Source organism: Trachurus japonicus, chromosome 21, assembly GCF_045865225.1.
Source record: "Trachurus japonicus isolate A0001 chromosome 21, Traja_1.0".
In the NCBI taxonomy this organism is placed as follows: domain Eukaryota; kingdom Metazoa; phylum Chordata; class Actinopteri; order Carangiformes; family Carangidae; genus Trachurus; species Trachurus japonicus.
This window is the reverse complement of record NC_140927.1, coordinates 29,237,438-29,265,066: the sequence shown is the minus strand read 5'-3', so window position 1 is coordinate 29,265,066 and position 27,629 is coordinate 29,237,438. Positions and strand designations below refer to the sequence as shown.

The 27,629-nt window shown below is 39.0% G+C and overlaps 8 protein-coding genes across 8 annotated transcripts; 2 read left to right on the top strand and 6 right to left on the bottom strand.

The window, feature by feature from the left end:
* The first annotated feature begins 4,260 nt into the window (after positions 1–4,260).
* LOC146965492 (gamma-crystallin M3-like) lies at positions 4,261–5,290 on the top strand. The gene is made up of 3 exons (XM_085764535.1): positions 4,261–4,320; positions 4,486–4,728; positions 4,824–5,290. Exons 1-3 carry the CDS (start codon positions 4,309–4,311, stop codon positions 5,097–5,099), a joined length of 531 nt encoding a protein of 176 aa, XP_085620661.1. The 5' UTR covers positions 4,261–4,308; the 3' UTR covers positions 5,100–5,290.
* A 2,954-nt stretch (positions 5,291–8,244) lies between these two features.
* Positions 8,245–9,173, top strand: LOC146965491 (gamma-crystallin M3-like). The gene is made up of 3 exons (XM_085764526.1): positions 8,245–8,316; positions 8,473–8,712; positions 8,835–9,173. Exons 1-3 carry the CDS (start codon positions 8,302–8,304, stop codon positions 9,114–9,116), a joined length of 537 nt encoding a protein of 178 aa, XP_085620652.1. The 5' UTR covers positions 8,245–8,301; the 3' UTR covers positions 9,117–9,173.
* Positions 9,174–12,032: 2,859 nt separating this feature from the next.
* On the bottom strand, positions 12,033–12,987 carry LOC146965490 (gamma-crystallin M1-like). Its single transcript, XM_085764533.1, has 3 exons — positions 12,838–12,987; positions 12,464–12,715; positions 12,033–12,359 (listed from the first exon to the last, which is right to left on the bottom strand). Exons 1-3 carry the CDS (start codon positions 12,844–12,846, stop codon positions 12,084–12,086), a joined length of 537 nt encoding a protein of 178 aa, XP_085620659.1. The 5' UTR covers positions 12,847–12,987; the 3' UTR covers positions 12,033–12,083.
* Positions 12,988–15,029: 2,042 nt separating this feature from the next.
* LOC146965489 (gamma-crystallin M2-like) lies at positions 15,030–16,440 on the bottom strand. Its single transcript, XM_085764540.1, has 3 exons — positions 16,119–16,440; positions 15,754–15,996; positions 15,030–15,632 (listed from the first exon to the last, which is right to left on the bottom strand). The coding sequence occupies exons 1-3, from the start codon at positions 16,125–16,127 to the stop codon at positions 15,360–15,362; spliced, it is 525 nt and encodes a 174-aa protein (XP_085620666.1). The 5' UTR covers positions 16,128–16,440; the 3' UTR covers positions 15,030–15,359.
* A 1,276-nt stretch (positions 16,441–17,716) lies between these two features.
* Positions 17,717–18,685, bottom strand: LOC146965488 (gamma-crystallin M2-like). Its single transcript, XM_085764532.1, has 3 exons — positions 18,608–18,685; positions 18,249–18,491; positions 17,717–18,063 (listed from the first exon to the last, which is right to left on the bottom strand). Exons 1-3 carry the CDS (start codon positions 18,626–18,628, stop codon positions 17,788–17,790), a joined length of 540 nt encoding a protein of 179 aa, XP_085620658.1. The 5' UTR covers positions 18,629–18,685; the 3' UTR covers positions 17,717–17,787.
* A 674-nt stretch (positions 18,686–19,359) lies between these two features.
* LOC146965487 (gamma-crystallin B-like) lies at positions 19,360–21,008 on the bottom strand. Its single transcript, XM_085764543.1, has 2 exons — positions 20,752–21,008; positions 19,360–19,730 (listed from the first exon to the last, which is right to left on the bottom strand). Exons 1-2 carry the CDS (start codon positions 20,923–20,925, stop codon positions 19,458–19,460), a joined length of 447 nt encoding a protein of 148 aa, XP_085620669.1. The 5' UTR covers positions 20,926–21,008; the 3' UTR covers positions 19,360–19,457.
* A 1,359-nt stretch (positions 21,009–22,367) lies between these two features.
* LOC146965486 (gamma-crystallin S-1-like) lies at positions 22,368–24,323 on the bottom strand. Its single transcript, XM_085764541.1, has 3 exons — positions 24,167–24,323; positions 23,770–24,012; positions 22,368–22,723 (listed from the first exon to the last, which is right to left on the bottom strand). The coding sequence occupies exons 1-3, from the start codon at positions 24,173–24,175 to the stop codon at positions 22,451–22,453; spliced, it is 525 nt and encodes a 174-aa protein (XP_085620667.1). The 5' UTR covers positions 24,176–24,323; the 3' UTR covers positions 22,368–22,450.
* An 886-nt stretch (positions 24,324–25,209) lies between these two features.
* LOC146965485 (gamma-crystallin M2-like) lies at positions 25,210–27,612 on the bottom strand. Its single transcript, XM_085764536.1, has 3 exons — positions 27,478–27,612; positions 26,413–26,655; positions 25,210–25,715 (listed from the first exon to the last, which is right to left on the bottom strand). Exons 1-3 carry the CDS (start codon positions 27,487–27,489, stop codon positions 25,440–25,442), a joined length of 531 nt encoding a protein of 176 aa, XP_085620662.1. The 5' UTR covers positions 27,490–27,612; the 3' UTR covers positions 25,210–25,439.
* Positions 27,613–27,629: the final 17 nt, after the last annotated feature.

Here is a 27,629-nt window from a genome sequence, read left to right as displayed (position 1 = left end):
TATTTACAAAAAAGAAGAAGGAGAAAGAGAAAAAGAAGGGAAAAAAAGAAAAAGATAGATAGATGAGTGGTGTTTACCGTTATTTTGTTTGTTTTTTTGTCATTACTATGTTTCATTATCTTTAATATTTTGAAACAGAGAATAATATTGGTGTTGAAGTAAGCCAATGAAATTTGTAACAACAGAGAGGGGCAGGAATTATTATTATTAAGTTTTTTCTTCATCCTGCTCCTTTTCATTCATGATGAAAATGTGTAGGCTACACAATGTATATGTGCAACTATGTGAGAACCATGAATGAAATTGAAAATGAAATGAAATGACAGACGGATCCTGTCTGCCCCGCGTGCATTGCAGGCTGAATGACAGCTCTACAGAGCCGTATTTCATAATATCACAACGTCTAGGCTACTCAGGTCTACTTCGCAAAGTTAATCAGAATTTGGAACAAGCTACTGTAATAGGTTAACCAGTCTAACTGTTAGCCAGCTGCCTATTGGGTGATAGGCAGTCATTGGTTACCAAAACAAAATACAAGCACAGGCCAACATTCACTCAATTCAAGGATAAAAACATCACCACCTGTTTATCGCTACCAGTTTAGCCTCAACTGAGACCACTTGCAAATTAAACAGACTCCCGCTCCCGTTCACTCCCGTTTTAAGTGTTAAGTGATTCCTTTGTAGCCATTCTGAAACAGTAACCATCTGTCTGTTTAAGATATCTGAGGCTTGACAGGGATTCTTTGCTGAGACATAAAACACTGTGTCATCAGCATACATCTGACATTCAGTGTCTGTGCAAATGGTAGGTAAATCATTTATGTATAAGCAAAAAAGAATAGTACCTAAAACTGATCCCTGTGGCAGACCAGTCTTACTGTTCAGAAGAGATGTTTCCACATTCTGTAAACGAACACACTGTTGTCGATAATTCAAATATGAGCTAAGCCAACTAACAGCAAGAGCAGAAAAGTTAAATTCATGTCTTAATTTACTGATAAGTATCTAATGATGACTTACAGTGTCAAGGGCTTTCTTTAAGTCCAAAAACACTGCTCCAACCACATTTCCATTGTCAAGGGAACATTTTATTGGTGTTGATGCTGCTGGTAGCAATGACATAACTGGATAATTATTGATTTTCTTATTATTTTCTTTTTCCTTTTTTTTTTTTTTTTACACACAAACCTATTCACATGCAGAGAGTCATTGTGGATTAGCACATCTTTTGTGGGTGAGTGAGTTTAACTTCAGTACCGCTAACGGCCACACGCCGTCACTTCTCCTTACTGGTACCTCGTGACTGTGACTATACCCGCAGAGTACAGTAGGATCGAATGCAGACAATGTAGCAGAAACACCAACCTTGGTTCAGACTTTCAGGTGTGAAAACGCCCTTAGATCCAAGGATTCAGGTCAGTAGGTACAAACCCAGAGTCAGAAATAAACACATTGAAGGAGGAGTTAAAACATTCATAAACATGTATTTTTCTATTACAACACTACCGCAACAGTTTTATTCTGGAAGCAGGCAATTTAGGAAAGTGCATTCACATCCCCCCAAAAAATCAACAGGTGCAAGGCAAAAATGTAATAGAAAAACCTGAAGAAGACCCGGTGTGGGTCAACGTGCAAACAATATATCAAAAACACATGAAGACACATCACACACTGAGGTGAAAGGAAGAATTATTTTAAAAATGACAGACCTCATACACCACACAAATGTCTGCATATTATAAACCTGATTTAAAATAAAATAAAATGAGATAATTTAGTCAATATAGTTTATTAATTCAGATCAGTACAATCAGATCCAAGAGATGTTAAAACATGAATTATTAGTCATGTATAACAAGTAATAATGCTGTTGTAATAAATGTATCTACAGCCAGAATACACATCATTCTTTCTGTATACAGTGCTACAGTGTGTGTGTGTGTGTGTGTGTGTGTGTGTGTGTGTGTGTGTGTGTGTGTGTGTAAAATAAACTATCATGCATGACATTCATACTTAGTGCCACTGTAGGGGAGAGTGGGGTAAAGTGAGACACTTTTTACATTTGCTCCCCTCTAAGCAAGCTAAAATGATTTATCAGTAAAATTTACACATTTCCCATTAATTCAGGATGTTTCCTAGCAATGGAAATGATCAGAATGTATTTAGGACGAAGGGCAGTGAAAATATGATAGTTTAAAAAAAAGTGGTCTCGTGTCTCACTTTACCCCAGCTCAGGGGTAAACTGAGACAAACCAGAGAAATCAATGGGGTAAACTGATCCACTTACTTTTTCCACTCTGAAACTCCCGTAACAACACATGTTGTAACAGCTAGAGTCCTGACAGCTAGCTTGACAACCACACTTCCCAGAACTAATGTTGGACTAGTAGCAGAATCATGGGGATTGGTCAATTAAGCACTTTTGTTTTTTCAACACAAAGTGACTCAAGAACAAAATCAAATACAACACAAAATGTTTTAATTAACATTCAAATGACAGATAGAACCAGTTAGATAGTCTGGGGGTCAGATTGTAGGCCCCGACAATCGTGACCATTTTGATCAAAAGTCTTCTTTTATGTGGGGGGAGCCGACAAAGTGGAATGTGACTAAAATTGAATGTAACCAATATTAAGCGAGCTGACTGAAGAGCACATCATAACAAAGCAGTGTGGCTACAGATCATGCTTGATCACGCGAGATTTCTGGCTTGGGGGACGAGATTCTAGTGTAAATCTTTGTGTATGGTGTGCTCACAGTGTCTCACTCATGGATTTATTATAATACATCCATGGTCTCACTTTACCCCGCAGCATTTGTCTCACTTTACCCCAACACCCCCATTTTAGAAAAAACGACCTCTCTTAGAAATTCAGGCTAATTTTCAGCCAGCATCATCACATGGTTTTATGTGTTGGTAGTTCATCATCATGTATCATAGAAGTTTTTCTACCAGAATCAATTTGCTTTGGCACAACAGTTGATTAAGTTGACAGCAAGAAAATGTACTTTTATATGCAAAAATTACATTTTTGTGAAAAAAACATGCTTTCCACAGCATCATGAGGTCCTCTCCTTCATGACCATGGGGAAATGGGAGGGGCTTAAAAACATAATGGTCAGATGACCATAAATGTGTTCCGTTTTCTAGATACAGGGGGTGTCTCACATTACCCCACTCTCCCCTACCTTCCAGGTCTTTATAATCCACAATTTTCCCCAAACTTTCACCAAGAGCTATTAAGACTGTAAACAAAACTATATAAAAAGCTTTAGTAACACTGTAATGTGCCGATAAAATGTGTTACCAAGTGGCGCCAAGTTGTCAGTATAACTGTGACAGTGTAGGCCTGCAGCACTTTAACGCCAATATCTCACATATTCACTTTCGTCTTTTGATTTGTTTTGTTTTTTAAATGGGTAAAAGTGCCATTGTCATGTTTAAAATCAATTTATGATCCCCAAGAAGCAAATGTGTATAAACAATAAGAATAGCATTAGAGGTATGCATGCTGATATATTTATATATTGGCATGATAACTGTTTAACTATAACCATGTTTATTATCAATGAGGTATATTTCTATATTTTGAATATGGAGGGGGTAATATCATTATATTTGTGTATGTGAAATGATTTACTGTAATTATGTATTTGTTAATAAAGTAAGATTAACGTGAATGCTGTCCCAAAGCATTGCCTTCACTAAAAAATAATTACAGCCCCTATTCCTGCAAACCACTGTAATGTAATGTAAAAGAATATAGGATCATACTGCAAACTTAACATGTGCAATGTGCAAAATATGGATAAAAACTGTAAAATGCAAACAGCTGACTGATAATAACGATTTGATCCGTGTGTGCAAGAAAAAATATATATACATAGATAATATATGATGAATGAAATAGAGAATTTTGCATTGAATAATTAATGTATAAAATATATGGCAGGTTTTTACAGCAGCAATTGTGAATACAGCACAACCACACTATAAATTGAGGGCAATTCAAACCTGTATTTTCTGTATGTTTTAATGCCATTTCTTTACCAGAGAGCATCTTGATCATATTGACTGTGACAGGACTGACAACAAAAGCCATTTGATCTAGAATGATAGCGTGAGAGAGGATGCATAATAACCCTTTCCCATCAGCATTCACAAACAGAGGGACGAGCATCGCATGCTGCTGACTCATGGCTTCCATACAATAGTGTCATTGATTGTTTGAATGCTGCGTTAGGTATAAAAAAGGCTTAAATCCCAGATAGGATTGCTATAGCATCACTCATAGTATCAGCCACCATGCACGGCAAGGTGAGTTTTACTATCGTAGATATTTTACTCTCACTAACTGTTGCTTTTCATGATGGATTTAAATCTTTGCATGCATGCACCATAGGATTTAGCCATGATAAATATCTAAATTGTGGTTCAGGTTGTGAACCGTCTGTTTTAATGCATCCTTTTTTTGCTTTTCAGATCATCTTCTACGAGGACAAGAACTTCCAGGGTCGCAGCTATGAGACCAGCAGCGACTGCGCCGACATGGCCTCCCACCTGAGCAGGTGCCACTCCTGCAAGGTGGAGAGCGGCTGCTTCATGGTCTACGACCGCCCCAACTACATGGGAAACCAGTACTTCATGAGGAGGGGCGAGTACTCCGACTACCAGCGCATGATGGGCTTCGGTGACTGCATCAGGTCTTGCCGTAACATCCCCATGGTAGGAGCGATCAAAGAGAGCACTATGTATCCGTATATGTTTCCATCAGAATAACTAACTAACTAACTACTTTACGTTTTTGTTTTCGCAACCAGCACAAGGGTTCCTACAGAATCAGGCTGTACGAGATGGAGAACTTCGGCGGTCAGATGTACGAGCTGAACGAGGACTGCGACAACATCCAGGACCGTTACCACATGTCCGACTGCCAGTCCTGCAACGTGATGGACGGCCACTGGCTGATGTACGAGCAGCCCCACTACAGAGGCAGGATGATGTACCTGAGGCCCGGCGAGTACAGGAGCTTCAGGGACATGGGATACGATGGAATGAGATTCAGCTCCATCAGACGCATCACCGACTCCTGCTAAACTTTACATGAAGAACATAAAATCTGTTTGAAAAAGAAATAAATCAAACCTCAGAAATAAAAGCATTTCTCATTTTCAACATGGCATACACAATTTTTTTTTTAATGTTGATTTAATTGCGTTTGTGTGTTGTGTAAATTTGAATGAAAAATTTGAATACACATTGGACAACGACACCTGGAAAACTGTTATCACTTGGTTTTTTAATCCTCAAACAAAACACCTATCATCATTCTCAACCTCATGTTTTCACAAGGCATATCAAATCACATATATATGATTATTTCATATTTTAAAGATTAAAGTAAATGAACTGCTTTAAAAAAGTTAATTGTAAAATAGATTTTTTTTAAAACGTATAGTACAGTATGAGTAATTTCAAAATATATACATATATGCTATGAAAATATATAAATATAGCTGATAGTGTATTAAAATAAGTGGTTATTTAAATAATATCTATATTTAGTGTGGGTCTGAGCGTTGGGTATAAAAACAGTGGGTATAAAGGAGGAATTATAATCATTATAGAATATCACACAATCCAACAGCTGCAGACAAAGTGAAGCACAGACCACCATAACATTTTACTATTTGGCAGATTCAGTTGTTGGAGCAACAATCCACGAGTGATGCGTGAATGTGCCGCACACATTCCAGCTCGACATCAGACACCGCATGGATTCAGATAAGGATTAGAGTTTGAATGGAGACAGTGTGTCCGCAATTCAAGTGGATCTGTTCACCTTTCATGGACTGAGCTGATAACACGGTGGAGATATTGAAGAATAAACATCATTAATGCAGTGCTCAATAACTTAAAACCACTTGTTGTTCTGACAAAAACATCCATGAGTTTGACAAGATGCCAAGGAATAATATACGAAACTATGAAGCTCGTGTTATATCTCAAGAATTAAATTATTATTATAAAATAAAAAGGGAGAGGGGGGAGGGGTAATAAAGGGAAAAAAGAATAGAATCACATTCTGATATAATATTATTAATAATAGTTTATTTAAATAGGACTTTTCAGTACAAACAAAAGAAGTGCTTCACATAAATCAAATACAAACATCAAATAAAATACATTTGTTAAGATGAGTAAATAAAAATAAGATGACAATAAACTGTACAGAGTGTGTATCGGTTTTCTTGGATTTACATCTCAGACTGTAGCTATAGTTACTGTACATCACAGTTTGACTGTCTGACGAAGGAGAGGTAACAATGTAAAGAACGAGAGTTACAGGGCAACACACAATATGACACTGAACATAAAACATAAAGTCATACAGTATAGATTGAGCAGTAATATATATACACACACACACACACACACACACACACACACACACATACAGACATTTACCAGCAGTTAAGTATCTCAAACTTCAATCATCAGTCTCACCCGTTTGTAGATTGAACGTGAGCCAGATGAACGTGGCCGATAAACACAGCAGTCCAGACAGACAGACGGTCGTAATCCACACAACACAACTCTGTACGGACGCCATCGTGAAAGTCACCAGCATTTTGATCTGAACGAGGTTCAATCTGCCTCCTGTGCTCTCTGACACTAGAGGGCAGAAACGGTCTGACACAGAGATGAACGCCTTGAGAGAGCGAGTGAGCAGCAATAACAACTGTAACAGAATCACATGAGTTTCTCACAAGGTTCTCTGACCACAGTTTGTTTTTTTGTTTTTTACATTTTTGTTGGATATGAGGGCGAAGCTTTGCTCTGAGCTTTAAGTGGTCACATATGTGATTTATCAACCCTGTCCCCAAGAACTCATGTACATATGCAACTAATATGCAACTGCAAATACATTTTTGCAGGACGTGATGATGAAGATAAAGCGGTTTATCAGCATATCGATCTCTATGTTATGAGAAATCAGATATTTTGACATATTGGACGCTTGTGTATAGATTTGTTCTATACAGTTCTTCTATAATTAAATCATTTTTATTGGACTTCAAGATCAACCTCCAACCCTTTTAAGACATCAAATCCATTAACTGATTGCTTTTATTTTATTTTATTTACAAGTTTATTGAACTGAGACGGTACAAATCAATAAATATTACTGTAAATGTGCCAGTTTTCATCCTAAGTCCATGTCCAGTGTCACCATAAAAACTGAATTTTGGGGCTTCGATTATTAATTAATTAATCCAATTAAATTTCATTGGATTGTCAAAAGTCAAGTAAAATCAATGGATGACTTTTAAAAATACTGTCAAGGGTCATTCATGACTTCATTATCAACTTAACATGTGAACTAAAAAGAACCAGATATTGCTTCCAATCAATTCACCAGATTTAAGGAGAAATTACCTTTATATTATAGTGTGTTTTATATTATAGTGGGTTTTTTTTCTTTTGTTGTTTTTTTTTTTTTGCAGTGATACTGTATTGTGTTTCTTTCTTGCCTCTTATTATTCCCAAATAAATATTTGTCAGTCATTGTTTGTCACAATATCACATATACATCACATAAATGAGCTGATTTATTCCTAATAATCAAATCTAATATCTGAGTTATTACATGAAAAATGATGCTCATGTATAGGTTTTCATTTCCATGAAATCCACTGTCAACGATGCACTGGATTGAAACAAGTACAAGAAATTGAGAAATTTAAAACCTTTAATTCATCAAACATATATTCAGATTCTCTGCTTTGGAGATATTAAAAAATTAGCAACATATTTTGCATCATATAATTGTGATTTCAAATACAAATTTTAAATTCTGCGGGTTTTATTTCCTATATTGGTTGATATATTATGCATCTGTTTGTTGCCACCTTTAATTCTCTGTGTTGCATCATGGTAACAAGCTATTAGCTCAAATGCATTAATCTTTCTGGTTTATTCTGCGACTGATTAAAAACATGAGGGTAATGACTTGAAAGGAGGGCACGTTTGTGGAAAACACGTTCTCTGTTGTTCACCGACAATAACACGCGGGGCCTCTTCCCCACAACCTGCAACCATCGCAAATCATCATCTGTTTGAAGGTCACTTTGAATTGAACCCTACGCGGGGGCCTCATGCTCCATGTTGCTCTGTCAGGGGGTTTCAACAATGGGGTCATGGTATCCTTTGAGGGCGAGGTCAGGTATAAAAGCAACAGGGAGTGATGGAGAAAATTGTGCAGTCAATTTGAGCCAAAACAGTTCAACTGTAGCCATGACCATGGGCAAGGTGTGTGCAGCTTCTGCCTCTTCTCATTTTAATCTCATTTAATCAATGCAAACATTACATTAATCAAATATGAAATTTACTTTCACTTTATACATTCTGTGATACCCTGAATAATATTTTTCCTATTTTCTTTTCTTCTCCCCCCCCCTCCTTCAGATCATCTTCTACGAGGACAGGAACTTCCAGGGTCGTTCCTATGAGACCAGCAGCGACTGTCCTGACATGTCCTCCTACCTGAGCAGGTGCCACTCCTGCAGGGTCGAGAGCGGCTGCTTCATGGTCTACGACCGTACTAACTTCATGGGCAACCAGTACTTTGTGAGGAGGGGCGAGTACTCCGACTACCAGCGCATGGGCATGAGCGATTGCATCAGGTCTAGCCGTCATATCCCCATGGTATTGCAATTTTACTCTTGATTTGAAATCAATCGCACCTTTAAATATGAATATTATGATTCATATTTTCAAAGAGAAGATTTCTTGCAACTCATGTTCATCATGCTCATTTCACCCTACAGCACAGAGGTCAGTTCAGGATGAGGATCTACGAGAGGGAGAACTTCGGCGGTCAGATGCACGAGCTGATGGACGACTGTGACAACATGCAGGACCGTTACCGCATGAACGAGTGCGGCTCCTGCAACGTGATGGACGGCCACTGGCTGATGTACGAGCAGCCCAACTACAGGGGCAGGATGATGTACCTGAGGCCCGGCGAGTACAGGAGCTTCAGGGACATGGGCATGAGCGGCAGCAGCAGGTTCCAGAGCATGAGGCGCATCATGGATTCCTGCTACTAGATCGCTCGATGTGTAAAAGCGAGATTTTAAATAAAAATCCAGTGATTCTCTTTTAAATGAATCCTCCTGTTACTTATTACTGAGTGGACTGACTGACATTCACACACCAACCTAAACTCATGGTGAACAAACTGTAGTATGTTGGGGTCAAAGCCTCTATAGCCTCTAGTAGGCTTTAGGGTCACGTTGGTCACCATCAGATGGCAGCATCATCCAAGTTTTAAACCTAAAAAGGGGCACATAACCTTGGATTAAACCATATTAGTTACTTACTATGTATTGCAGCATGTTAACATTAACTTTTTTTTTTAATTTGTCCAGTACCTACTCTCCCTAAATATTCATGCCACTCTTAGGTTTTTGCTCTGAGGCATCATTTACTTGACTTTATTCAGTGTCAATAGAATTAGTAGGGTTAATGCAACAGCTACATCTTATATTCCTATAGTAGGCTACATCAGGTTAAATCATTAATAGGTGCAGCTTAAACTGAATTGTTGTATTGTATTGATAACCCTAGCTCTCCATGATACATTGATTGTTAATGTGCCAAAAGAAGATTCAATGAATGTAAACCAAGAGAAATCTTTTATCAACAGACACAAAATTATTTGAAAAATAAGACATAGCCTAGATGAATATCCATAGTAATTCAATGTGTAAATCCACTATGTGAAATCACTGTTTAGACTCTTTTGACCTCAATTACACTTGGAGGTCAATGAAAGAAGATGGATATCAACAGAAAATCAAGAATTGCCAATTACGTGGTGGTTGAATCTACAGTATATATGTCTGTTACCGTTATACATTAGCGTTGTTGTTAGCTCAGCATCTTCGGTGGTCAGAAGGTCGGATCTGGTCGGATGATCATTTTCCAATACCGAGTCACTGCAGCTTCCAACCTGTCCTGAAGAAACGACTGCTCGGAGGAAGTGTTGTAACTTCCTGTATCATCAACGCTATGGATGAGGCTCCTGGTAAGACCGTCAACTGCTGTTTCTTTCACTAATACAACTTCCATATGTTAATGTTTATATTTTTTTTGCTCACATTTCTAGGCACATATTTTCCTGCAAATTTTTGTGCCTTTACATGTCACCTGTCTTAGAGTTAGGCTATATTTATATTCTTTATGTTTGTTTTTTATGTTTTATGTCTGCACCTTGAAAACAAGGCAATTTTTTAATGTAGCCTATGTGTAAACGAACTTGGAAACGAACACATTTCTGATTCTGATTAATGCTAACGTTGGCTATGTTGAACTTCAAACTCATTTAATTAATGTAACGATTCATTTCCAATTGAAATGTATCAGTATAAAATGAAAAGAAAAACCATTGTGTATACACAGTATCATATACACCTATACACAAGTCCCTAGTTTGGATTTAAACCAATGTAAAATTACAAATGCTGTTTATTCTTAATTTTAATTGCTACGATTTTCTTTTTCTTTCTTTTTTTTGCTAAAGTCGACTTCTTTTTTTTTTAGCCTTTCTGTTTTCTTTTTTTTAATATATTAAAATGTGTTTAAATATATTAAATTCAGAACATTTTTCCTATATCTGTATATATATATTTTTTTTTAATAAAGCAATAAATATTTTAAATACAGTATGTGTTTACCATTTATTAGATTAGGTATTATACATGATTAGGCCTATTCCTAATACTGATTTTCACACATACATGTCATATTATATTTAAATCTATGCTATAGGTACAGAGGGAATTAATTTCCCTTTCTGGCATTCAGTTGTTCAGTTGTGTACCCTGTTTATAAGTAGATATACATATATATTTAATGTAATGTGGAATAGCAGCTTTTCAAAAAGGCTGACATTCAGTACCAATTGACTTCCATAACAATGAAGAGATAAATAAAAGAGTCACGCTTCCACACAACAATCATATTGAAACACACAATGGGAAAGACATGGGAGTTTGTGTCTTTTGTCCTCCAGAGTTTAGTGAATACAACAATAGCGTTTTAGTGAAAACTCACTGCTGCTGTTGTGTTAATGCAACCAACAGAAAAGTTAACATTTAACATGATAATATACGGCTACATTATTTCCACAATCGTAGGACCAGACCTGCATCAGTTACAAAGTATGGGATGGAAAATATTAACATTACTGCTAAGACAATAACATCCAGATGCCAAAACGTGAAAGTAAAGAACATTCATTTAAATGTTTCTTACATTTGTAAATTTAAAGTCCTATGTCGACTTTGTGCATCAACAATAATATAAGTGAGCTACTTATTTATAATGTTCTTTAAAAGGACTAATCATAGCATGTCAGGATACTGAAATATTCTCGGCTCGATCTCAGATTCCTCAGAGGAACAAACGTCCAGATGTTGAACATGGCTGACTTCCTTGGACGCCTTCTCGATGCACAGACTTTACATTAGTACCTATGAGAAAAACTCACTTTTCTAAACTCTGGGATGTTCTACAGTCTAATACAGTGGTGGAAATCATATTCCCACATAAAATAAGCAGTGAGCGCGGTCTAACTTGAGTCGATTCTTCAACAATGAGTGGACAATGACGGCCCCCAAACCTCGATGGTAGGCTACAACCACAACAACTAGCTAGCTACTGTATCCTGTACGCTAACATCGTAACAAGCACTGAATGTTTGATTTTGTTTGGTTTTCTAACCTGAAAACCAACTGAGGAGTGTATGTGTAATGTTAAATGTAATGTAAATGTAAACGGACTTAAGGATTGCTGAATATTAATGAGTTAGCAATTAGCAGGTTTCAGTCTTCCCTGTTTAAAGTCGATGGGGCTCCTCCCGTATATCCCATACATTGTATGTTGGTGCTCAGTTTTGTCAGTTTGTCTAACCCGCTTTTACAATACATAACAAACCACGTAGAAAAGAGAACACTTGGCGATTTTGTGTATGAATTAAACATTTTTTATTTACGGGAGTCAGATACAGATGTTTAACACATGTCCATGATGCGCCTCATGCTCATGAACCTGGTGCCGCTCATGCCCATGTCCCTGAAGCTCCTGTACTCGCCGGGCCTCAGGTACATCATCCTGCCTCTGTAGTGGGGCTGCTCGTACATCAGCCAGTGGCCCTCCATCACGTTGCAGGACATGCAGTCGTTCATGCGGTAACGCTCCATGATGTTGTCGCAGTCCTCCATCAGCTCATTCATCTGACCGCCGAAGTTCTCCCTCTCGTAGATCCTCATCCTGAACTGACCTCTGTGCTGTAATTCAAGAAGACGGGGAAGATGTTAGCATGAGACATCACAAGTTCAGAGCAAGTTCAGATCAATAGAAATCAGAGGTGTGTTTGTATGTGGTCTCTTACGTAAGGGATCATTCTGCAGGATCTGATGTTGTCGAACATCATTCCCATGCTCATCATGCGCTGCATGTCGGAGTACTCGCCCCTCCTCATGAAGAACTGCATGCCCATGTAGTTGGGACGCTCGTAGACCATGAAGCAGCCGCTCTCAACCCTGCAGGACTGGCACCTGCTCAGGTAGGAGGACATGTCGGAGCAGTCGCTCATGCACTCATAGGAGCGACCCTGGAAGTTCCTCTCCTCGTAGAACACAATCTGAAATTAAGAAGAAGACACAGATGAAGCGGATTCTCATATTAGACTTTTTTTTTTTCTTTTTTCTTTTTTAGAATTGTGATTGATTATTAGTTAGTAGGTTTAAATAATTGTTTCTTTACCTTGCCCATGATGGTAGTTTAGGATGTTCCCAGTAGATGGTTCAACTTGCTCTGCTATCTCCATGACTCCACGGCCTTTTTATACAAACACCCTGTGCCCATGATGTGTTGTTATTCAAATGTGGAAAGCTGATGAACAAGCAGAATTACTTTTGCTGAACAGGGCCTATAAATGTTTAACAATGCTTTGCCATCCATACATTTCTGGCAGCGGGCATGTGCATTGTCTATTATAAGCATAAGCTTTGTTTGTGCCCCATTCTCAGTCAGAAGGTTCTCCACATATGGCCTGATCGGTGCTGGGGCAAAGAGTCGGGCCACATCTCTGTCAAACCGCATGAGAGACCCAGAACCTGTGCAAATATTCAGTCGGTAAAAAGAATTAAATATACTGACTGTGTATTTTTGTATTTTCACAGCAACAGCACCCACTGATATCAAATACTGCAAATTAACTGAGAGTTGTTGCATAATGTGATTTAAAATCAATAAGATTCTTTTAAAGTAAATATTTATTGACACATTTATTGAACAGTTGTGCCATTCGTTTGTACGTTAAACCCTTTTCTAAATAATGAATATCACTTCAATAAAAATGATACAGAAAATTTGATGCAGAAATTTGATACAGAAAGTCATTGTAGGTAAACGATGGAGTTGTTGAGAATTGTATGTCTGCATGTGAACACATAATATAAACGTCTGCTGGTCATCGCTGCACATCGACTGCAGGTTGTGGACATTAGGGGTAGTGACACTAGTTTATTATTTTGTAGGACATATGTCAGGAAAATGATATTCTTTTCATTCAGGTTCATCAGTTATTAGTGTGTGTAATATAATAATGTAACTGCAATATAATGTATAAGTGAAATTGGACAGGACTCTGAACTAATGTGCAAAAATGACCTGAGCTGATTTACAAACCTGAGTTACAAGAAAGCACACAGCTCCTGCACTGATGGATACAATTTAAGATTTTCTTTTTTTCTGTATTTGAATATGTGCTCAAACAATCTGCATGGGAATTACAAAAAGAGTCAAATTATTTAAAGAAAGTATATGAATAGCTTGGGTGAAAAAGTTGGTTTATTAAGTGCAATTGTGCATGAAGCCTGTGACTTCGTTCAGGTTCAGGTTTGATTGGCGTCGTCGTCTTCTGCAGCAGTTTCACACCTCAAGCTGTTCATTGGGCCAAATGTCTAATATTTGGATTCATTGATTTTTCCTTTGGTTCAACTTTCTTGCAACTTGTTGAATAAATCTATTTGGCTAGCTATTTAATCCATCCCACACAGCTGACCTGCAGCAGTGTAGCCCTAAACGATAAAACACACTAATGCAAATGCTCAATGATGAATAAATGATGGGATGTTGGTGAGGAACTTTTGAAATGCTTAATATATTTTTATGGTATTAAACCTGCAGAACTGTAGAAACTCTGATGGTGAAATAAGATACAAATCACATGTCTGTCTTATATTGAATAATAAGTTAAATGTATAGTGGAGCTGCCACTTGAACTAAGCAAAATGCAACCAGTAGTTTTGGTGAATGGGAAGCCAGTGAGGGATCATCATGCAGCAGCAACTCTGGTTTGACGGCTACATGGAGGTGGGACGGGGGGTAGAAACTGGGAGTGGAGGCTGGTTTAACATTATAACTCTGGGATTACTAATTAAAATATAACTACCCAGTCTACAATAATACGATTATAATACAATGCATTCAGTAAAGTGATTTGGGACTCACAGTATTTGCAAAACAAAGACAATATCTCATGTCTGAAATACGAAAATATCTTTAAAAACACAATAATCACCTTTTAGTACCTCAAAAATATAAAATGTATTCACATTTGATTTGTTTTCTTTTTTATATTTTAATATTTTAATTTCCTGTAAATTATGGGAACAGAATTATAGCTACAGGAAAATGTGTTTTATGGGATAGATGTATTCAAGTAATACAGTTTATATAATGTATATGATTATATAGTGATGTTATTATGATTGTCTGAAAGGATAGATGATTTAGGGACTACAGATGGAAATTAGCTGGGAGCTAAATCTGGTGCAACCATCTTTTCTTTTCTTTTTCCTTTAAATGATTAATGTAATTGGACATTGTCCCTTATTAAACTAATAAACTAAACTGATCTGAACATAAATGAGTCAAAACAGAGGAAGAGATTCAGTGTTGCCCACTTGATGGGTAGTTTATTTGCTTTGGACCAACTACAGTACAGTTATGGCTGCTTGCCCTTCGTTTTTTATATCTCAGGAGTCAGCAATCATTTTTCTTTTTTTTTAAAAAAGTGCTTTTTACCCTCTTGTTCACAGTATTTACAGAGTGAGTACAACAAACCACACAGTCCAAGTGTTAGCAGCCCTTTTTACACAACAAAATCAAGCTCTTCAACGCCTGACAAATCAATGAAAACACATTCACAAAGAAGGTTAAAAATTCAACGTCTTTAATAAACAGTGTTTGATATTTACAGCAAGGTTTTCGCTTCATGGCTAAAATTCGGTGACCCTCCTGAAGGATCCGACGATGGCGCAGGTGGCGCACCAGTCGCGGTACCTCCTGTACTCCCCAGGTCTCAGGAAGTACTGTCTGCCTCGGTAGTTGGGGTACTCGTAGAAGATCCAGTAGCCATTCATAACATTACAGGAGTAGACGTGGCGGTGATGGAAACGGTCAGACACACAGGGACAGTCATCCATGAACTCCATCATGTGACCACTGAAGTCGGGTTTCTCGTAGATACGCAATCTGTAGGAGCCTCGATACTGCAAGAACCAAAGAAGAAAAAAATCAATCAATCAGGGTGTTTGACAGAGTCGTTAAACCAAATATAAAATCCAAAAGGCTCTTGTGATTGTGAGATGAACATTATTAACACAAACTTACCAGTGGGATCATCCGGCACGAGCGGATACAGCTACTGAAGCCCATCCACCTCTGGTAGTCGGGGTACTCGCCCCTCCTCATGAAGTACTGGTGGCCCATGAAGTTGGGTCGTTCGTAGATCATGAAGCAGCCGCTCTCCACCCTGATGGAGTTGCATCGGCTGAAGTACGAGTGAAGGTCCGTGCAGTCATTGCTGCACTCATAGCTCCGACCCTGGAAGTTCTTGTCCTCGTAAAAGATAATCTGAGGAAGGAAGGAAGGAAGGAAGGAAGGAATGGAAAAATAAGTATCAGAGTTGAGCTGGACGTCAAACTGACTAACTGACAAAGTGTTGAATGTGAGCAGAGAGGAAAAACAGTACTTACCTTGCCCATGGTCTCCGTTGGAGAGATTCCCCATGTTTTCAGGGCTTTTTATACTACCTCTTAACAAACAAAGTATTGTTATTCAAATTCTCTCGTAGTTATAATTGAAGGCTACTGGCACATGTTTACCTTTTTGTTGGAGCACAACATTGGGTCAGAAATATGGATTTGTATTTGAAAAAAAGGATAAATAATTAACTTGGTTTGGTGTTTTGACATGCGTGGACAAAGGAAAAGACTAGTATGGTATCCACACGTCCAGTGGACAATGGCTGCAGAACAATATGGAACAGCCCTTTCGCATTAAATATGTTGCGTAACAGAGCAGGAAGCCATTCACTTTCTCTGCCGCGCTACCTGAGCAACCCCACTGTATGCAAATAAGTAAGTGTATATACTGTGCTGCCGCCGCGTATACGCTTCACTGGACATCGGGATTTGATCAGGATTGATATCGAGTTATCATGTACTGTATATGTTACCTGTTATGTCTATGGGATGTTTGTGCCAACTTTTATTTCATTTCCTGACTCTTCGCCCTCAGATTCAAGTGTGCGACTATCGTTTTGTCCAAGTGTCTGACGGTCTTGACGTAGTGGACTACAAATCCCTTGATGTATCTCACAGCCATATTTGACTCTTTCAAGCGTCCCACCTTCAAAAGTACTTCACATTACATGAGCATATTGTGTAAATATTGGGCCCAGATGTATCATACTATGACTATTGTTTTTATTTTATGACACTTTAATCCTCTGCAGGTTTTATTCATATACATCTGTTATGAAAGAAATTTGACATTGTGTCATGATACTACACAGATGTAAAACTTAATTTACAGATGACATATCAATTTCGATTGATAATATCTGATCATATCAGATGAACAAATTTATTTTTACTATATGGCAACTTTCCTGAATATTATCATATTCCTATTTATTAAAATGTAAAAAAAAAAAAATCAAAATTTACATAATGTTAATTATGTTTATTGATATCATTTAGTCACATAAAATAAGTGACTATAGTATTTACATTGGTAAAACACATAAAACTGTTATGAATGTACGATGCCATTAATTTATCGAAGATATAGTAGGTACTGTCATCATTGATTATCAATCAATTCCTCATTTGTTTGATCTTTTCTTAATTGTTGATTCGTTAAAACTAAACCTCACTCCCCTGCTGTTTGTTTTATATATATATGACCTACTGTACTAGATCCATCCTGATCTTTTACTATTCACCTCCTATTCCATTATTTGTTGTGCAGAATCACTCTGTTCAGCTTTGTTTCTCCACTCTGTACATAGGGTGTTTATTTTTTATGTGACACTGATCATATGGATAAATTCCACCACCATAGAAACCAGATAATCCTATCGGGGGCACAAACTAGGGGAGGGCTTTGTTTGGTGTGGTGCCTGGGGATGGAGGAGATTAAACTACAGTGGAGAAGCTAACAGCTACCAGACAACTGATTTTTTTTTTTCTATCTGCACCTTTACTGAATTATGATTCTAGTCACTATTATTGCTAGAGACAATACAGGAAATAGAAGGAAATACAGGAAACAAGACATTGAAGGTTTATGAAGTTTGAGTTTATTGGAAAAACAGAACAGTTAAACTCAGGGAAAGATACATTTAAATGAAGCTGGTCTTCAGTTGAAGTCGGTGATTCTTCTGAGGGAGCCGACTCTCGGGCTGACGCCGCCCCAGTCGCTGTACCTCCTGTACTCTCCGGGCCTCAGGTAGTACATCCTGCCCTTGTAGTTGGGCTGGTCGTACATCAGCCAGTGGCCGTCCATCACGTTGCAGGAGTTGACGTCGGACATGCTGAGTTGGTCCTGGACGTTGGGACAGTCGTCCACCAGCTCGTGCATCTGGCCGGACATGTCAAAGCGCTCGTAGAGCCTCATCCTGTAGGAGCCTCGGTGCTGAACCAAGACAGAAACTAGTTACCATCTCCAGTGCAGTGATACAGAACATCTCTACTATAGAGTCCACATGGTCAAAACTTCATCACTGATACTTTAAACTACTGATTTAAACAGAAAAATCTAGTTATCTATCATTTATGAATATTTTTGCAAATATCTGACAGGAGGTGTTCTTGACCTACCTGGGGGATCATACGACAGGACCTGACACAGTCGTTGATGCCAATCATTCGCTGGTTGTCAGAGTACTCCCCTCTCTTCAGGTAGTACTGGTTGCCCATGTAGTTGGGCCTCTCATAGACCATGAAGCAACCGCTCTCCACCCTGATGGAGTTGCATCTGTTGAAGTAGGAGTGGAGGTCAGCGCAGTCGCTGCTGCACTCGTGAGAGCGCCCTTGGAAGTTTCTGTCTTCATAAAATATGATCTGCAGAGAGACAAAGTTTCACTTCAGATGCAGTTGAGCAATGATGCAGAAACTCCTGCAGGATGAAATGAATCAGTCAGACACAGGTTAAAGATCCAACAGTTAATTTTCTTTACCTTTCCCATGGTTGTTGGCATCGGACTGTATTAGCGGTTAGTGCTGTCCCTGAGCCAAGCCACTGTGCTTTATAAAAAAAAGGAAAGAAAAGGCGGCTGTTTGATTGCACAGCATAAAGTATTGTCATTCAAATACATCCCTCACAGTGATGATGGATCGGGGGTGGGGTGGAAGGGGGGTTGTGTGGGAAAAATCTGTTTATGTATAGACGACTCTTGATGTGTAATGAGTTATTGTTCTTTCCTCCATGTTCATCACAATTTCCTCCCGAAAATGTCAGCGAACAATAGAGTGATGGCGGTAGAACTGCACAGCATCAGCAAGATTAAATTGATATTTAACAGCAGCAACACATGATAATCTGCACAATCTGTCAACTTGGTGTAATTACAGGATATTATTTTGAAATCTGGCACAGACACAATCATTGAGGTAGAATAACATGTTGAATATCATCTCATATCAAGAACACGACTCTTCCACTCACAGATCAGATATAATTGTACTTATTCCTAAAATCCTGACAGTTACAGTATCAACAACTATGAAGACTCCATTTATGCAATTGCTTTATTGCCATGGTGAGTGTTTGATGGAGAACAGGTCCAAAATGTCGTGTTGTTGTTTGTGTATTGGCGTATTGGTGATTTGCAATGAGTCCATCCTAATATCAGCTATTATTATTCCCATTAAAGGCTTTTCAGGAAACTGACGCTTGGATTTAATCCTTGAAGTAAAATAACTACATGTGACTGGTACAGTTCTTTGTCCTTTGTGGAGTCTTGTCCTCCTCTGTCTCAACATGAGGTCTTTCCTAAACCTCCATGCTGTAGGATCCTCCAGAGAAGATCAATTGTCCAGGATGCGCCTGATGGAGCCGACCCTGGCGCTCCGGCCGCCCCACTCGCTGAACCTCTTGTACTCCCCGGGCCTGATCAGGTACATCCTACCGCGGTAGTTCGGGTGCTCGTAGAAGAGCCAGTTGCCATTGGTGACGTTGCAGGAGAAGATGTCGTTCACGTGGAAGCGGTCCATGACGCTGGGGCAGTCCTCGGCCAGGTCCATCATCTGGCCTCCAAACTCGATTCGCTCGTACAGGCGCATGCTGAAGGAGCTGGGGCCCTGGTTTGGAATGGAAGAAGAGAATCAATCAATCAATCAATCAATCAATCCATCAATCAATCAATCAATCAATCAATCAATCAATCAATCAACCAATCAACCAATCAACCAACCAACCAACCAACCAACAAGCCAACCAATCAACCAATCAATCAATCAATCAATCAATCAATCAATCAATCAATCAATCAATCAATCAACCAACCAACCAACCAATCAACCAACCAACCAACCAACCAACCAATCAGTCAACCAACCAACCAACCAACCAACCAACCAACCAACCAACCAACCAACCAACCAACCAACCAACCAACCAACCAACCAACAAGCCAACCAATCAACCAATCAATCAACCAACCAACCAATCAATCAATGGTCCATAGATGGTCCAAATCTAAATAGCAAACCAGTTTGAGATTGACAAACAAACTCACACAATGGAAATAATCTTATAAGGTTTTAGATCATGAGGTCAAATCTTCTCTTTATCCATCAATCATCTCAAAAGTCACTTCACTGATCCAGCCATTCATGGTTCCCAGAGGATGAATCCTAAAGATTTTAGTGATTCCCCATGGATTGAGCTCTGGTAAACACTCGTATTTCCCTCAGGACAAATCATCAGGTCATACTTTCACTTTAAATTCAATACTTTGTGCCAAAAACAATTTGCAAAACTGAGCAAACTGAATAATCCTGAATCTGATTGATTTATCTACACATTTGAAGTCCTCAGTACTAAAACTGAACTGTTTTCAGGCCTAAAATAATAAACTTTGTTCACCCTGATAATTTGTTTCTTAACATATATTTTTCAAAAAAACAGTAGGCATCAAAGCTCCAAATGAAACACAGATTTAGTGGCTGTTTAAGGATTGTTGTTCTGACTGGACAAGGAAATCTCCAACACATGAACATGGGAACATGTAATGACTAATAAGTGAAACATTCTCCAAATAATCTACAAAAATAATGTAAATGTAAGTTTTTGCTTTACCCACAAACAGCAGCAGCTCACCATGGGGATGAGGCGGCAGGAGCTGACGGAGTCGTTAATCCCCGTCCATTGGTGGAAGTCAGGATAATCCCCCCTCTTCAGGTAGTACTGGTTTCCGGCGTAGTTTGGTTTGTCGTAGATCATGAAGCTTCCACTCTCCACCTTGACGGAGCTGCAGCGGCTGAGGAGGCACATCAAGTCCGCACAGTCGCTGCTGCACTCAAGATGACGTCCAGAGAAGTTCTTTTCCTCGTAGAAGATGATCTAGACATGGAGATTTGATTTCATCATACTGAAAAAACTGTCCAGTAATTGACTAGTTCAATCAATTTTATCTTCTAATAATTCAAAGATATAACCAGGACTGTCAGTAAAGCTCAAGAAAAGCCTAGAGAGGCCTGTTTGCACTTTGTTTACTTCACAATAAAAGCACCTATGATCCTGAACGGTGTGCGGTGTCACACTGGGAGCTGTGGTGTTTTACCTTCCCCATGTTGTCCCCCGGTTTGCCTGCCCTGTGTGATCAATCCAGCTCTTTGAAGACTCCCACCTGTCACATATATAGTGAATGTGAAATGCAGACTCTGCATGTGCCATTGATATTGTAATGGCCTGCCGGAATCTTTGGCGTTTGTGCCGCCATGTTGTCCTGAAGAGAAGTGTAGGAGTGATGTTTGTGCAGGTGAGAGCTGACAGCTTGTAGTCTTGTCTTGTCATGAAGTATTTGGTGTTTTTGTATCTTTTCTAAAGTTATTATCCTGATTCTTTTATCTTCTAAATCATGGTATTTTTTTTAATTTACCTCTTCCTGTTTATCTGTGTGAACAATTTCCAGTCTTCAGTTTTACTTTAACAACATCTGGTCTCAACTTTGCTGCCCTGTAAAGTTTCATATTATTATTCCAAGATGAAAACATTTTCACCTCACCTTATACACCGCAGTTTGACCTTGTGTTGTCAGTAATTTCAGCTCTCGACCACTGCCCTCTGGTGGAAATGTTCACACAGTGTTTACAAGTTTAAAAAATGACTTGTAGTAATGTTAAAATCTGAATTTTTCAGTGATTTATACAAAAAACAACTTAATTTTCCTATTTTATATTAAAACAAATTTAAAGGATAATAAAACAATCTCACCTGACGTTGAGTAAGTCACTGTTTTGATGCTTTTGTTCATGTCACATAATGCTAATCAGCAGAAGGTTTTTGCAGATGTCAAGGAGATGTTGAAGTTCAGATTTCAAACTTTTTCTAAACACTTTAAATCTATTATTTTCAGGCATCAGATACAAACTAAAGTTTTCTCTTGACATGACACAATGTGATCTGCTCAAAACCACCAGAACAGTGACTAAATGGACTGTGAATAAACTCTACACCTCAAGACCAACAATGAACAGTTGAAGTTGAATGAACACTGAACAGAACCCTTTATTACTGTATGTGTGTGTGTGTGTGTGTGTGTGTGTAAAAGAAAGACTACAATAGAACACGCTTGAGCCTCGGTGTGGTCAGTGTCAGTGCTTGCAGTATTTTATTCAGTCCTTGGATGAAAGTGAGGATGTCGGGCCAAGACCCCATCACATCCTCCTGGGGAAACATGCCCTCCAAACGCAGAGAGCAAGAACAAAACTGAATACAATTGAGCACTGACGCCATTTTATTCAGCGTGTGAAAAAAGGCATAGAGTAGACAATTCACAAAAACGGTTCTTCTGTCTTTAGAGATCCATGAGACGCCTGATGGAGCTGATCCTGGAGCTGTTTCCGCTCCACTCGTTGAAGCTCTTGTACTGGCCGGGCCTCAGGTAGTAGTGACGCCCCCTGTAGTGGGGCTGCTCGTACAGCAGCCAGTGGCCGTCCATCACGTTGCAGGAGTTGAAGTTGGACATGCGGAAACGCTCGTTGAGGTTGGGGCAGTCGCCTGTCAGCTCCATCATCTCACCTCTCATGTTGAAATGCTCGTACAGTCTTAACTTGAAGTTGTCGCTCTGCTGAAGTAGACATATAGATCACGGTGTTATTATTGGGATGTAAAATCACATGGTTTTTATAATGTCAAAGATCTTAATGGTTTGACCTTTTAGGAAACAGCATAACTGCTTTGTTGAGAGTGAGCTAAGAAGATTGATACCACACACGCCCAGATTCTAAAAATGAAGCTACAGTGTGAGTAGCTAGTTATCTTAGCTTAGCATAAAGACAGGAAACAAGGAAAAATAGTAAACCTGGTTTATTTCTAAGGCCTACAAACCACCTGTAACCTCATGAAGTCTTTGCTGGTTTCCTGACAACTCGTGCCAATCAAGAAATACCTGAACACACCCACCTAAAACAGGCAACTGGCATTTCTTAGCTTCAAGGTTCCTTCTTGTTGTCACTAAACTGAGTTAGGCCCTATTTCCAATCTTTATGCTAAGCTAAGTGGCGGCTAACAAATACCAGAAAGAAAAAAAACATACTGACTCTTACTTTAAACCAAATTCCACAAATACAAATCTTTATAACTCAGGTGAAACTAAAATTCACAATTTAGCAAAGAAAAAAAAGTATTGTTGGAGTACTCCTTCTTCTTCTTTATTTATCTTTTCTTTTTTTAGCCTAGCAGTTGCGTTTAAATATCCAGACAACATTCCTCTGCAAAATAAACATATATGTTTCTCCATCAAAGGAGTAGCTACAAAACAGTCGACTATATATTGTGGGTTGTTGGGAATATATTTTGAAATGCAGTTCTTTAAGAGAAAAACACCTGAGTATGAATAATATTGTTTCGTCTGATCCTTTAGTAACAATTAAATTTAAGTCTGCCATTTAGGATTGAGGCTATATATAAAAAATAAATAGTTTGTAACAGACAATAATGTGGGTGTAAACAGATATAAGTGTTTATTAATGCATTATGGCTATTACATGTTAATATGGGACTAGGAATAACGTGTCATGGTAAGTAAAGCTTTGTGTTCACTGATATTATGATGTTTTTCTAACTTTATTTGGATCATCCATAACCAGTAGGTCACGTCACAGCAGGTCTTACCATGGGGATCATGCGACAGGACCTGACACAGTCGTTCATGCCGCTCATGCCCAGGTAGTCAGAGTACTCCCCCCTCTTCAGGAAGTACTGGTTTCCCATGTAGCTGGGCCGGTCGTAGATCATGAACATGCCGCTCTCCACCCTGATGGAGCGGCAGCGGTCGAACATGGAGTGCAGGTCGGCGCAGTCGCTCATGCACTCATAGTAACGGCCTCCAAAGTTCCTGTCCTCGTAGAAGATGATCTGATCAGAGGAGCAGAGGACGGAGACAACGTTACATTAAACACTAAAAAAAAAAAAAAAAAAAAAAAACCTGTCTTGTTCTTTTTTTTTTCTTCTTTTTTTCCCCCCCATTTCCAAACTTGTCCCCACTCATAATGTAGAACTGGACACAAACCTTCCCCATAGTGAATCCTGCTGGTGGCTCAAAGAGCTCCCTATGTGTTTTTTGGAGCACTAAAGGTGAGCTTCATGTTTATATACATTAGCCTGTTGTTATTCTAATGAGGCCTGGTGTCAGCAACAGACCCTACAGGAGTCTTCCTACTCCTGTTCATCGTCACGGCTCATGTCAGAGCCACGGACAGACAGACACACACACACAGCTGCAGCTTCCAGCAACAGCCACAACAGCAGCAGCCGCCGCCGGGCGCTGGAACAGTCACTGCTGAGCTCTCCCTCCCCTCCGACTGACTTCTGTTTGTTTTACTGGGACCATTCAGTTGGTAAGAACCAGAGAGGATTTTACTGAGCAAATACTGAACAAATATAGATAAATAATTTCTGTAGATTGATGTGTAGCAGCCTCACTGTCACCCCTGGAATATGAATCTCATCACCTGTTACGATATAAATACATTAAAGGGACAACGAGGAGTTTCTATTTGGTTATAAAAAAAGTCTCACGTTAATGTGGATGAATCTCCGCTACCCACACTTGTTAATGGGCCCATTTTCGATAAATATATCGTTTTGTCTCTATCGTTATTTTGTTATTATTAGTGGTGGCGGAAATGCTGGGCGAACCAACCAGCGTTTCCTTCGTGGCGAGTCATGAGAATAACGCAGCCGAATCGCTGTTTATGGTCGGAACTACGACGGTATGTGAACCTCTTTGAACCTCTGACTTTAATTATTGATGAATGAAAACATGAGTCCGTCTTGCACGCGGAGGCTCATAAATGTAGTGTGGAAACGCTTCGCTTTTCCAAAACTCCTCGTTGTCCCTTTAAATAGTAAATTCTGAGATAATGAAGAGTCTCGTAAGTGTTGGTGTGAGCAGCTGTGTTGATGTAGACTCATTCAATATAGGAACCATGGGAAATAAAAGATGGTGGTAAAATAATATTGTTTAAATTCGTCCAAACTGTCTTTTTTTTTTAAATAAACATTCATTCACAAGTACAGAGTTCACAGAGAGCAAGAAGTTTTACAACAGATCCTTTTATTATTTTCTTATTTAAACAGAATCACGTTGGGTCAATGCGTGTTGAGCCGATTCAAACATCCCACTCCAAGTTGTTGTTTAGTTTATTCCATGAACTTTTTTCAAGGAGGGAAAGTTGGCGTTTTTTTTTTTTGTTTCTTTTTTTTCTTTTCTTTTTTTTTCTTATTTTGTTTTGTTTATGAAAACTGAAAGAAAAAAGTCAAATAAAATCAAACTTCCAGATTTAAAAGTCGGTGATCCTGCGGAAGGAGCCGGTGGTGGCGCAGGTGGCCCCCCAGTCACTGAACTTGCGGTACTCCCCTGGCCGCATGAAGTACTGGCGTCCGCGGTAGTTGGGGTGCTCGTACATGGTCCAGTAGCCGTCCATGACGTTGCAGGAGTAGATGTCGCGGCTGCGGAAGTGATCCTGCACCGATTCGCAGTCGTCGCTGAACTCCATCATCTGGCCCTGGAAGTTGGGCCTCTCGTAGATGCGCATGCGGTACGGGCCCTCGCTGGTCTGGATGTGGGGAGGCGAGACAGAGCGAAGGTTAAAGGCAAGGCAAGGCAATTTTATTTGTATAGCCCGTTTCTTACAAACAGTTTGTCTCAAAGGGCTTCACATGGCATCGTAACAACATCCTCTGTCCTTAGACCCTCACATCGACTGAGGAAAAACTCCATGGAAAACCCTTTTAACAGGGAAAAATCTGAGAAACCTCAGGGTGAGCAACAGAGGAGGGATCCCTCACCCAGGACGGACAGACGTGCAAATGGTGAGTGGATTTCATCAATCAAGGGGGCGATTAATTTAAGTCTAAGCAGTGAACCTGATGGTAAAAACTGAAACTGTTTATGTAAGGGATGAGAGCAGTCGGACAAGATGGAGCTTGCTTTCTTTCTTGATCAGCTGTTTGTTTGTTGTAGAGTTCTTGTAAAGTTTGTTGTGCAGAGTGCAGACCCAATGATTTTACAGCTAACACTGACAACCTCATTGAGTAGGTTTCTGTCTTTAACTTTCAGAGATTGAAACCCAACAAATAAAGGAAAATGTGATAACAGAACATAGTCATCAGGGAAGAATCAACCTGGAATTTAGAGAGTTTTCGAAGATAAAATGTAGTTAAATCCAATTAATCCAACAGCACATTCAACCAAAACAACATCATTCATCCATCGTCCGTTAAAAAGGAAGCCAGAAGCCTCGGTTCGCTCACATAGTTGAAGGTCTGGCAGGAGCGGATGGTGTCGTTGTAGCCCATCCAACGCTGGTAGTCTGGGTACTCGCCCCTGGTCAGGACGTACTGGTAGCCGGTGTAGTTGGGCTTCTCGTACAGAACCCAGCAGCCGCTCTCCACCTTGATGGAGTTGCAGCGGCTGAAGTGAGGGTGCATGTCAGGGCAGTCGGTGTCGCACTCATAGGAGCGACCCTGGAAGTTCCTGTCCTCATAGAAGGTGATCTGGACCGGGGAGAAGAAGTTTTGAGCGTCAACATCGTCAAACACCAGTTCATATTTGTATTAGTTTATCTACATATATCTGATAAAAGGCTATTACATCGGCTATTACATGTTTAATATGAAGAATCACATGCTAAAGAGGCTCCTTTTCACTTTATTATGGATATACAGGATAATAATTACAACATTAATCATTCCTTCCTTCTGAATTAACTATACTTTTTTATATTACAGAAACAAGGAATGTGAATTTGTTTTTGCAAAAACTCAAAGTCTTTCCAAGAATATTTGTCTTATTTCTTGTCAAAATGTCTCAATTTTACTCAAAACTAACCTCTTTCCACTTAAAATAAGACTCATCACCTAAAAATTAACTTGTTTTTAGATATGTTTTACTTGTTTCAAACTAATTTTCAATTGAAATAAGTAGAAAAATCTGCCAGTGAAAGCAAGTTTTTTTTGTGCTTGTAATAAGAAAGAAAAACTTGCTCCACTGTCAGATTTTTCTACTTATTTCAAGTGAAAATATGCTTGAAAAAAGTAAAAAAGAGTCTTAAAAACAAGCTACTTTTTAATGTGATAAGTCTTATTTCAAGTATAATGAGATTTGTTTTGACTAGAAATGACATTTTGACTAGAAATAAGACAAATATTCTTGGTAAGATTTTGAGTTTTTGCAGTGTTTTGTTGAATTTCTTCAGCTGGTTCATGATAAATGATCTCAGTTTAATGCTCTGTGAAGCCGAGAGCTGAACCGCATTAAGAACTGAAATAATAAACTTCATCCACACTGAAAAAAAAAAAACAGACAGCTCTTCTTACCTTACTACTCATCCTGCAAACAGTGCTGGAGCCGGTCACCTACGGGGGGTCAAATGATGGTGGTCTCACAAAGCAGCACCAGAGCCCCGCTATATAAACCTCAATCAAAGGGTTAGCAGATCCCACTTTAGCTGTTTTTTCAAAGAGCGGGG

Excerpts from the sequence above, each read along its gene's own strand:
- LOC146965489 (XM_085764540.1), bottom strand. Across the intron at positions 15,633-15,753 it reads CGTGCCGGATGATCCCACTG|TATCGAGGCTCCTACAGATT; the intron begins GTAAGTTTGTGT and ends TGGTTCTTGCAG.
- LOC146965488 (XM_085764532.1), bottom strand. The coding sequence starts at position 18,628 with ATGCCAACAACCATGGGAAAG. Across the intron at positions 18,492-18,607 it reads TGCCAACAACCATGGGAAAG|ATCATATTTTATGAAGACAG; the intron begins GTAAAGAAAATT and ends GTCTCTCTGCAG. Across the intron at positions 18,064-18,248 it reads CCTGTCGTATGATCCCCCAG|CACCGAGGCTCCTACAGGAT; the intron begins GTAGGTCAAGAA and ends GTCTTGGTTCAG.
- LOC146965490 (XM_085764533.1), bottom strand. Across the intron at positions 12,360-12,463 it reads CCTGCAGAATGATCCCTTAC|CACAGAGGTCAGTTCAGGAT; the intron begins GTAAGAGACCAC and ends CTTGAATTACAG.
- LOC146965491 (XM_085764526.1), top strand. Across the intron at positions 8,713-8,834 it reads CTAGCCGTCATATCCCCATG|CACAGAGGTCAGTTCAGGAT; the intron begins GTATTGCAATTT and ends TTCACCCTACAG.
- LOC146965486 (XM_085764541.1), bottom strand. Across the intron at positions 22,724-23,769 it reads CCTGTCGCATGATCCCCATG|CAGAGCGACAACTTCAAGTT; the intron begins GTAAGACCTGCT and ends TGTCTACTTCAG.
- LOC146965485 (XM_085764536.1), bottom strand. Across the intron at positions 25,716-26,412 it reads CCTGCCAGACCTTCAACTAT|ACCAGCGAGGGCCCGTACCG; the intron begins GTGAGCGAACCG and ends CCCCACATCCAG.
- LOC146965487 (XM_085764543.1), bottom strand. The coding sequence starts at position 20,925 with ATGTGCCTCCTCAGCCGCTGCAGCTCCGTCAAGGTGGAGAGTGGAAGC. Across the intron at positions 19,731-20,751 it reads CCTGCCGCCTCATCCCCATG|GGCCCCAGCTCCTTCAGCAT; the intron begins GTGAGCTGCTGC and ends ATTCCAAACCAG.
- LOC146965492 (XM_085764535.1), top strand. Across the intron at positions 4,729-4,823 it reads CTTGCCGTAACATCCCCATG|CACAAGGGTTCCTACAGAAT; the intron begins GTAGGAGCGATC and ends TTTCGCAACCAG.